At 54.6% G+C, this 10,723-nt stretch overlaps 3 protein-coding genes across 3 annotated transcripts; all 3 read right to left on the bottom strand.

Annotated features, from left to right (window-relative positions):
- Nucleotides 1–1,500: 1,500 nt before the first annotated feature.
- Nucleotides 1,501–3,611, bottom strand: DICSQDRAFT_125449 (uncharacterized protein; the record flags this gene model as incomplete). Its single annotated transcript, XM_007363301.1, has 8 exons — nt 1,501–1,559; nt 1,603–1,762; nt 1,833–2,119; nt 2,192–2,351; nt 2,439–2,997; nt 3,088–3,127; nt 3,193–3,475; nt 3,534–3,611. The coding sequence occupies 8 exons, from the start codon at nt 3,609–3,611 to the stop codon at nt 1,501–1,503; spliced, it is 1,626 nt and encodes a 541-aa protein (XP_007363363.1).
- Nucleotides 3,612–3,694: 83 nt separating this feature from the next.
- DICSQDRAFT_145142 (uncharacterized protein) lies at nt 3,695–4,268 on the bottom strand (the record flags this gene model as incomplete). Its single annotated transcript, XM_007363300.1, has 2 exons — nt 3,695–3,730; nt 4,149–4,268. The coding sequence occupies 2 exons, from the start codon at nt 4,266–4,268 to the stop codon at nt 3,695–3,697; spliced, it is 156 nt and encodes a 51-aa protein (XP_007363362.1).
- A 3,523-nt stretch (nt 4,269–7,791) lies between these two features.
- DICSQDRAFT_54614 (cytochrome P450) lies at nt 7,792–10,329 on the bottom strand (the record flags this gene model as incomplete). The annotated part of the gene is made up of 14 exons (XM_007363299.1): nt 7,792–7,943; nt 8,022–8,050; nt 8,109–8,141; nt 8,212–8,445; nt 8,527–8,556; nt 8,631–8,837; nt 8,902–8,968; nt 9,033–9,283; nt 9,337–9,524; nt 9,608–9,705; nt 9,776–9,819; nt 9,893–9,978; nt 10,039–10,136; nt 10,191–10,329. 14 exons carry the CDS (start codon nt 10,327–10,329, stop codon nt 7,792–7,794), a joined length of 1,656 nt encoding a protein of 551 aa, XP_007363361.1.
- Between the last annotated feature and the right edge of the window lie 394 nt (nt 10,330–10,723).

Raw genomic sequence — 10,723 nt, 5'->3', positions numbered from 1 at the left:
CGGCTCGTGAGACATCATCAGTGGGGATAGGCAGCGCCCGCTAGCCGATGTTCTGCTTATATAACGATAGCGCTCAGAGATAGTCTTCCGCTCTCATCTACCCGACCTTGATGTTCGACTCCGATGAGGCGCTCTCGAGGATCTTGGTGGTATAATGGGACTTCCAAGGGTTTGTTCCCCTCATAGGCAGGATAAACCGTAGTACAGATGTGTAAGAAGTATTATATGCATTGTGAATTGTTTCGCTTGGCCGAGATGAGCATGGCTCACTCCAGTGTAGGACATGAAGGCACAGCGACCACTACCGCTCTGGTCGGTGGCTGAGAGGCGCTTAATCCTCTCCCCCTTCCCAGTGGGCACGGCGCTCACATTCTTTTGCGCTCTGAGCGCGTTTTGAGCCTGGGATGCTCACTCAAAAGTTGTAGGGAATGACATGTAGAACATATTCTCTCGTGTAGATTTCCAATTCTTACAATATCTCGAGAACTAGGCTCCAACTTGAAAATCGCCACGAGAGAACTTGTGCATTCAATGTCTAAGATACCCCTTCACCACTCTGCTCGGTCATAATGGGAGGTTTTGGGGAGAGATCTTTCTTTTACACGTTGACCGCCCTTCAGCCACCACCATTCCATTTGGCCGTCTTGCCGTCTAATCAAGCCGTAGATTATCATGCAATTCGAGCCCCGAGGCATAAGCGAAGGCCGGGCGCTCTGACGCGCGCCTCCTCGGTTAACCCGGGCGCTGCCTATCCCCAATCATCAACTGTGCCTCCTCCCATATCCGGCAAGCGTAGTACATATGGCCTCTGATACCGGTGCGTCCCTGACCGACCAGGATAGGCATATACTAGCTGAGAATGGATGCTTGATAGCGATGAAAAGTGGGATTCAAGGACACTGCGGAGCCTGGGAGGTTCCCGTGTTTCGTGAAACATGCTTCTTACGGTTCCCTCTGCACCCCGGGTGCGAGTAGAATCCACGGAAAATTCATTCAACTTGAGCGGCATGATACACAAGTGTCTCAGCCGGAAACTCGTGCCGGAAAGTTGCCCGACTCGTGTCAAACAGCCTGTTGGACCTTCTTGCAAGAAAGGACTCGAAGGTCATGGAGTTGATACAATGTAAACCCAAACTCATTACTTCCAAGGACTATCTCACGCCAGGCTTGCGGTGCGAGTGAGAATGGGGTGTGATCCACCTATCAAGTGCCATGAGAGGCATCATCTATAGTCTACAGAGAGAAAGGCCAAGAAATTGATACATAGGGCATTCGATGCATGAGATATACCGAGGGGGGAGGGATAGTGGATACTGAACTCTAAGGACGTGGAGCGGTGACATCAAGAAATACTATGATACATAACGTAGGAACGCACGGGACGGCTCGGAAAATGCCGTAGCAATGATAACGTAGTGTTGAGAGGTGAGAGGAACATCCAAACAAGCGAAGCAAGGGCAGAGCGCGAAAGCACTCGGCTACAGCCGCTCAGGAGGGAGTCTAGTTCAGAGAAGCTCGAGCTTGCTGCACCTCGGCGAGATGGATGCCTGTGAGCGAACCTATCAACGCCGGACTTCCGCAATCAGTATAATTCAAACTTACCCATAAGAGGGCATGTAGTAGACAGGATCGCCATGGCGGCGGTGATTCTATCCAGACTCGAGGTGGGGCCCGTCAAGTCGTCCTGTCGGACAGGACCAGCGCTATGCCTGAGCCGCCTAATTTCGCCGATCAACACCTTGCATATAGTCGACCACAGAATCTAGTGCACAACCGTGTCAGCATTTCCAGCATCTCCAAGTAAAAAAGGGACCCTAGCGCTCCGAGCTCACCGCAATTACGGGATCTAGATGCTGATACTGGTTGACGTCGACAATGTCTAGGGCTCGGATAGCTGCGATAGCAACACCGACAGTCTTCTGCCACGACATCGGCTGGGAGCTAGAGAAGGCCGAGTGCAGTTGGATAGACGCAGCACACGCGAAGGTGCGTGACACAAGCAGTTCTCGCATGTCGTCGGGTCCACGATTCCTGATCGCAGCAAGCTTCCGATGGAATCTCTCAATGTGGTTATCGAGTGCGGTGAAACGGTTCACAAAGTCGTTCCGGTCAGGCATTTCTGTCAGACGTGGAAAGGGGAACAACATATATCAATCCAACGCTGCAACACGCTGAAGCCATAACCACGCACCAATACGATACTGTGAGGAGACGTAGATGGCGCGGTCGTATAGCGCCCCGGCCTTTGCACGGAGAGCGAGCGACGAGAAATCCTCGCTAGAATCGTCTACCGCGCCCCTTAGGAAGTCTTCCATCGAATAGTTTCCACCATGGCGTGGCACCAGCAGACCCTGCAGATAGTACAGATTCAGCAAATTGTCCTCCTAGATTGCCGCCGTAGTAGCGACCGCAATCATCGCCTCTCATACGTAACGTACCTGCTCATACGCCTCGCAAGAAAGGGGCCACGGCGTCGTCACTTGGATCACGGCTCTGCCGTTCTGGCAGATAGAGGAAGGCGTGTTCATCGCTGCAGCCCACACCGTGTCGACGTTCGCCACCGTCCAGAATGCTCGGATCTTCTCCCCTGCGGAGATCGGGTCACCGCCCAATGTGCGAATATCCAGCTGGTGGAATCGACTCCCAGTAGTGAGCGCGACCGCCGCAAGGCAGTGGTACCTGCCCTCCAACAAGCGACCGGTAGCGAAAAAGTAATTGGCGAGGAGGACCTCGGCTTGGATGGTGTGCAGGACCCCATTTCCCGGGGCTCCTGTCTGCGGCATCAATGTAGTCGTAGCGGCGGCCTGCGTAGCACGCTCCGCAAAGTACGTCTCTCGGTTCCGGAGCGTGTTCGAGCTCGACAGCCGGCTGCCCCAGAGGTGGACCGCGCTCATTAGCGGGTCGTTGGCGGGGCCGTGACTCTGGGTCCGATGCAGGAATCGGGTAGGGTTGAGGAAGAAGCCCAGCTGCGACGCATGCGTCATAAACGTCTGAATGCTGTCAACGGGGAGCGGGCAAGTCAGTACGGGGCCGAAAGGCTGAGCAGACCGGGGGCGGCCTTGTCTGAGGTTGATAGGTGTCACTCACAGCACTTGGACCTCCTGTAGCGTCGGCTCGGGTATGTGTGCTGCGGAGGCGGCCAGTGATGAGTTGTTGAGCGAGACTCGATGCAATACAGGGGAAGTTGCTCACCGGCAGGCTGTATCACTCCCACGGGATAGAGCGCAACGCTGGGTGCTGAGGCTGGTGTGCGGGTCTGGGATGGTGCAGCGGTGTGTCTGCGCGGGTCGTGGAGCTGAACGGAGGGCGTGCCCTCCGTGGGGTTCTCGAGCTCGCGGATTCTGGATTCGAGAAGAGCAATGTTCTCCTCGAGCAGACGAGACCGAGTGACCTCGGCACCAGTTGCATATTCGCAGTCGTCGGGTCTGTTGTTGGCAATGCATCGGCCACAAGCGGGCTTATTGCCGTCACATTTCTACAAGGCTCGTCAATAAGGAGCAACTCTGGCGAGACAATGAGCAAGGTCTACACACCGCCTTGAGCTTGCGACATGGCAAACAGGCGGCGCCCCTGTTCAATGGTCGACTAGCAGGAGTGGAAGAGGAGGACATATCAAGTCTGAGTGACCGTGTGGTGAGTATGTACAATTCGTGTGTACTGTGCGTTGATACTCACCGAGTTTGGGATCCATCTCTTATATAGCAGAGAAGAAGACAGGATGCTCGAAGACCTATGACGATTTATCATCAGTACACGCAGCGCTCCTTGGATTGCGGATTGTGTAAATGCCAAAATGGCACATATGGAAGTGCTCGCGTTGTCGCCTCACGAGCGCGTCAAGCGGGCACGGGTCTGGGCATACCAAGACTGTGCACCCGGGTCCCATGGTATCCGGCAGACATAACCATAACGGGAGATGTGTGTTAGAAACACGGACGAACAAGATGTAGGAAAGGTATGGATTAGTCACCTAGACGCGCTAGAGTCTGGCATCGGTAATCCGCCCCCGGGTTACGCAATGCATTGTAAGGTCGCAGAGGAGGTGAGACGGAACCGATGCGAGGATTAGGCATTCTCGGACACAAAAGCAGAGCAGCCAGGGGAGGGGTGTACAGCTTAGCTCACTGTCAAGAATTGCATCGCCGTACCGTAATCATCCGTAGCTCCTCCATGTAGCACGATCTCTGAGTATCTTGTGTAGTCCAGACGTGGTGCGTGCAATCATCCCGGGTCGCCTGAATATACTTGAAGCATATTCCGTCGGACATCTGCGTTGAAAGTTAGATGGAAGGGCAAGACGGTGTCGAGCAATGATCCGCCAATAATGCGATGATAACGCCGAGATAGTCAAATAGAGGAAATGGTTCTGCATCGCCTCAGGGTGTTGTCTATTCAGCACCCAGCTGCGCAGTCTCCGATTGAACGCGGGGGTTGAACAGATGTTGTAACCGGCTTGTCGGGCACAGTAAACTGAGCGAAAGCGGTTGTCGGACTCGGAGAGTTCAGCGCCGAGAGTGTACGGCACTTGCCGCACCTCGTCTCAAGTCATCGCCACCATGCGTCTCCGTCTGACTCGGACTCGGACTGCTCGCAATTACAGCTCCACCGCAAACTTCTGCATACCCGCTTCACACATCTTCGTGCAACCGTTTGCTCTCCTGACACATCCAACGTGGCCGGCCTGGGCACTGTACCTGCGGGTCCGATCTAGTCTAGGCGCGGTGAGTTATACGTCAGCGTGCCTCGATCAGGATTCGTAGCACCCATCCGCGCTTGTCAGCGCGTTTGAAGGGAGACAGCGAAACCACGTCGTTTCTCCCGACTCCATGCAGAGATCCCACCAAACCAGTACGACCGTTACTGGTATGATGTCCTTGCCCAACGTTGCACAAGTTGATGAACTTTAGTAACATTTGTGTGTGTAGCAACTGATAGCAAGCTCTTGAGAAAGAGCACGTCGTGCCGTCAGTGCCGCCCTGCTGTTTCTCTGCTCCAATAAATCAGACGCCAAAAGAGAGGTCATCGGGACACAAGTGGTGAGCTGGTGAGGTTCATAATTGCCATGGAAAGCGCGTTGAACGCATGATACTGACCAGTCATTATCGTACTTGGCGATCAGAGAATATTAGCATGGCTACTGTTCCTCTCGACAGCTTTTCGGACACTTGAAAGTGCGTCTGTGATCCACGTGAACATGGTGCGACATCACCCGATTGCCAGATCATACGAAGAGCCCACATTCACCGTGTTGTCGCCGAAGCAGACATCTTCGATCATCATCTAATTTTGACTTCACCTCCAACTCGGTGGCCGGGTCTCTCATTGCGTGAGGTGCATCCCCTCCTTCCCTTTTTTTCTACTCTTCTTTTGTGCTCCTGTCACCGCTTCACAGATGCATTCCATGTGCGCCGCCGGCTGTAGCCTCAATCTGATCATGCCCTACAGGGACTCACTACCTCGCGAGCTTGTCCGCCGTCGAGGTTCTGCAGACCAAGCCAACGGATACTAGCGATGAAGCATACTACAGATGTCAACGGCATGACGTTCTCCGAGCACGGCCATCTCTGCACTCCGATGCTGACTCTCAGTCCCACCTTGGCACGCGTCCGATGCCAGTGGTACTCGTTGTAAGATGTCGTTTGCCAGCCCGATCGTGCGGACACATGGCCGCAGCTCCATGCCTATATTGCCTCGCGGCACGCCCAGATGCCCGTCGTCGCGCACGAGACCACATGCACTATCACAATTAGAAGTCCAACATCTCCACCTGCGACTCCGCGATTCATCCAGCTTGGAACCGAAGAGACCCGAGACACGTGAAACCATCCCGTCAAAACGATTGGTGGTGCACGGGTGGCGATGCCGCAAGACCTACTTCCACCGGGATTTAATCGCGCGCGACGAGCGTTTCAGGCATCTCAGTCGACTTTCGCGGAGTTTGTGCGTTGTTCTCTGTTCGGCTAAGAGCGATACCGAAGCCGTATGCCGCCGGCTCCCCATGCGAGTTCCGCCACCCTCCACCACGGCCGTGCATTACATGGTTTCTCGCGCGGCAGGGGGCCTCACCTTTATGGCAGTCACCCCCGCTTGCAGCTTCGTCCCGTCTTCACTCACGACCCCGCACTTACCCAAAGGAATTCGTTGCACTTATCGAGGATGATCCTGACGAGAGTCGCTCGTTCGGTTCTACGTAATTCGTGGGTTCAGGTTTGTCCCAGATATTCTGAAACCACGACGGCAAGGACATCGCCGTTGCAATCTTTGCTGTTCATCTCCGTGCTCTCGCGCTCTGCGTCTCCAACATTCCGGCTTTGATCGCTAGGTCTAGGCTCACGGAACATAGGGGATAGCCTCAGAAGTCCTCATTGTGTCTGACTTGTACTACATAGCAAGTAACAGCTTGACAGGTGCCGTTCGCCACGCATCGAGCATAACGGTCGTGGCTTCAAGTCAGTGGCCCAGATAAAACGTTTTCACGACATCCTAGGGAACATTGACTTCACAGCGCCTCCACTCTGACTAGATTTAGCCATTGTAGCGTCCAAATATTTGACTTCTGGATGATACCGACATCTGTCGACCTCGGTGGTTCAGATCTTAAGCCAAGATATAGAATCCGAATCGCGAGTCCCTCCCACAATCCAGGCTCCTGAAGCGCTTTACCACAGCGACCACGCCATAATGACGCCCCTTACCTATGACCGCTCTCTGAGGTGTTACTGTTTTTCACTGGGAACATGTCTCAATCCAATTTTCAAGTCGACTTGCCCCGTACGTACAGCGGGCGTGCTCTGCATAGAAGCTCCAGTGAGTAGAGGCACCCTACTTCCTCAATGGCGTCCTGGGTGCGGTGACTGCATCCTTGACGGCCTCAAACCACTCGAAACGGATCTTTCCCCTGCTTCAAGAAGACGGGTAGCGCCGTCGGTCTCTCTTCTTTTTCATGATCATCCCAGGTGGACCCCGCATTGTGCTGTGTAGCCTCCCACATACCGTGCACCCTCGAACCTTGATGCAGACAACATTGACGGGATATTGGGTATTGTGACTAACGTAATTGATTTCCCGGTGCCCGACGGGCCTGCCGGAGAAGCATGGTCCGAGTAGTGGGTGCTTGTGTACGGTCGAACCATGTCCGACAAGCCTGAGGCCTGAGTTTCGTCTCGGTCACTGGCCGAGTCGCGTTGCTTCTATCCAGGCACTCTGTAACATGTACCTTATCAAAAACTGCTCGCAAGCTACCGGCATCAAGAATGCTGCGCCGCCTGCAACTGCGCATGCCACGTAGGCAAATTCTGCGGAAGCTGTTATGCGATCCGGACGGTTGGCGCATAATGATATATGATCATCGAGCGCCGCCACACGCCCTGAAGTTCTTAACGTGCTAAGCATCAGTACAACAGGCCGAACTGACCTCCTGCACTTCCCTCGATGGGATCTGTAGCACAAACTGGCGTTACGGCCTGCGGAGGACTTCGAGCAGAGCGAGCGAGTAGTATACCTCCGGACGCCCGCAAAGGAACAATGTTTCGAATAAGGCTGTTCAGTGCGAGATGATTCCAGCTTCCGTTATTGTGAGTCCTGAATCAATTATGAGTTAGATATCATACGAAGCTGGGACGAAATCCACATCCACATCTATGTCAGGCGGAATATGCATAATTGACGAAGTGGGGTGGGGATACACAAGCTGGGATTCGAAGTCTTTCTGAGCGATAGCCGAGACGCAACTGTTTGGCAGCAGTAGAGCCCGTCCCGCACAGTCTCGACCCCCGCAGACGCTGTCTAAAATCAGGCGCGCAGTGCGGAAACCAGCAGAGGCAATGCCGGCTCAGGTCCCTCCGACCCGACGCTGGGGTACTGCACCCCAGCGAAGTTCCACTTGATGGGCTTGCCGGTCGGCTCAAACTTGAAGTTCTGCAACAGGACGAGCAGCACGGTCTCTGCGGGGGTAAACGATCCAGTCAGCACCCTGACGGTCGTCCAGGAGGATCAAGACTAAGGCCGAGCGCGTTACGTACTCATTTCGATCTGTGCAAATTTGAATCCTCTACACAACACATTAAAACTGGTCCTGCCCTGTCCTCAGTACAAGGGGAAGGGCTTACATGCACGCCTTGCTACCGCCGATGAACGTCATGCTGTGATAGTCACGTGTCATATATTAGCACATGAAACTGCTTATAGGGCCGAGGGACTAGACCGACGCACAGGTGAGAGTATACGCCCGGTACGCGCGCCTCCTCTACAGCCCGCGGTAGGGGTTCGAGCCAGCGTTCAGGTCGCCACTCGTGCGCATCAGCTCCCCAGAGCGCTGGGTCGACGTTCGAAGCACCGATGTTCGGAACTACTCGCGTTCCCTTCGGAATGGGGATCGCGTCAGTGAGCGTCCCGTCCTTCAGACGGATCGGCTCCGACAGAGGCATTATGACATCCTTGGTTGTCCTGTGACACGAGGCACGGTCAGAGTCAGTACAAGTGAATGTTGCTTCTGGGCCGGCGCGTCATCGAATGGAAAATCCTCACTCTCGGAAGAGGCTGGTAACGCCAGGATATCTGGTGAGATCCACGTGTCACAAGATAAGTGTACACGTCGGAGGAGGATGCGCAACGATGGCGCTAGCACTCACAACCGCAGGGTTTCGCGGCAGACCGCCTCAAGGTAGGGAAGCTCCATGATCTTCTCGTAGTCGAGCGTCCCGTCTTGTCCCTCAGTCTCGATCGCATGCAGGATTTCCTGCCGGAGCTTCTCTTGAACGTCCTGGCGTTCGGCGAGGATCTGAAGAGCGCGCGCCAGCGAGTTTGCAGTTGTGTCCATCCCAGCGAGCACCATCGTCCTGAAGAAACGCTCAGTGGACCCAGCCTAGGCCATATACTCGTCACAGCGGGGAAAGGACTCACGATATCTGCCCTATGAGCTCATCATCCGGGAGCTTATCCTCCGCCTTAGCAAGCATGTTCTCCCGCACTACAGGACCCTCGATTACAATGCGGGACAGACACGGGGACGCGTGTGGGGCATGTGCACTCACGCAGGATGCTCATGATGTCACGTCCTTCGCCGATCTGATGCTTAAGCGTCTCATCCCCCTTCTCCAGAGCCTCCTTTTTCTCGTTGAATATCCTTATAGACCGCCCGTGCATGATGTCTGATATCCGCTTCAGCTGCTGAACGTTGTCGTTCGGGATCCTCTCAACGACCCAGCGCCGGAAAGGTGCGGAGCCGACGTTGGCCACGCCCCTCATCAGCAGGCGTAAAACCAAAGATCGGGCCATTTGTGGGCTACTCTCCAGTCAACATCAAACTGCGGACCTGACACAAATGACAGGACCCACAAGAAGTCCTTGACGGCATCCGCAAACTCGTCCGGTCGGTCCTCCGTGAGAGGGTCAAATGAGTGGCCTAAACCAGCCTGACCCAACACTTCGAGCGTCGTGCGGCCGCTCCAAGAGAGCATGTCGAGTTCAACGCCACCCTTAGCTCCGGCGCCGGCACGCACGCGCTCCATAATCGCATCACGAGTCTGTAGACGCCGCACGAAAAGAATGTCGGTCAGCGCCTTTGTGCGAGGCGGCCTCGAGTCTCTAGCATGCGGAGGAGATGTACCTTGTGGATGACCTGATAAAACAAGGGCGTCATGTCGCGAAGATGCTTCACAGAGAACACAGGATTGAGCGTCTTGCGCTGTCGCTTGTGCTGCTCGCCTACACAAGATAGGATCGGTGGTCAGTAGCGGACCTAAAGGAAAGTATATGGTGAACAGTGCTCCCCCACCTTCCGTGCCGAGAAGACCAGGGCCGAGCATCATACGCAAAGCACTTTCGTTTCAAAACGAATCGGTAATGGTGAGTCATTGGGCTTACGTGCATTCGCGGCTAGAAGAGGACGTACAACACGGGTTCTGCATAGATATCTTGCTCTTTGAGGAAGATGTTTTGCATGGCCTTCACATCCCAGACCGTGATCCATTTCGATTGCTAGCGATTGAGAGTATGAACGCCTCAAAATATGCATCCATCCTTATCCAGTCGACGTACCCCAGGCATTCCATGGAGAGCGGCCACGCGTGGATACTTGCGGGCGAGTTCAGCCCGGAAGTCCCAGGCATCTTGGGCGAAATACTGCGCTAGATTACCTGTCTGAATGTGAGACGCGTACAGATTGAGTTCTCACATATCGTGGGACGTACCACTCAGCCATGAATTCCGAGGAGGACCGGGAATGTTATCCAGTGGGGACTTGACAACGAACGGCTTTAGGATGAGCCATGAAACATAGAGAACTGCAGCGGCGAGTGCTGCTTGAGGCGCGCTTGTAAGGAGCGCCATGATGCTGGATCAGAGTCGAAGGTTGGCAGTGGTGGACGAAAAGAGAGATGAGAAAGGGGAGATGAAGGCGTCTCGGAGGCGGTTTGATGCATAATAAGAAGGTGGCAGGAGATGCCGATACCGGGTTCACGAGTCCTCGTATTCAGCCGGCATTCGGTGCGCAGCTCTTCCTATACAGCAATTGGGAGCCAGCCCAAGGCAGGCTCGTCACCATTGGAGACTGGCATGGCTGACGATGATAGGCGATCGTCATCAATCCGCTCGCCGCGCTCGTTACGCATAAGTAGGCGGCCGGAGGCCAAACTTCGGAGTATGAGTGGGTCCTCTATCCCACGTCCATGAGAATATTGCGGTTCAGGATCTATGTAGACAGACAAACTCGCAGCGGTCAGTG

This window comes from Dichomitus squalens (genome assembly GCF_000275845.1).
Source record: "Dichomitus squalens LYAD-421 SS1 unplaced genomic scaffold DICSQscaffold_6, whole genome shotgun sequence".
Classification (NCBI taxonomy): domain Eukaryota; kingdom Fungi; phylum Basidiomycota; class Agaricomycetes; order Polyporales; family Polyporaceae; genus Dichomitus; species Dichomitus squalens.
This window is presented reverse-complemented; position numbering and strand designations above follow the sequence as displayed.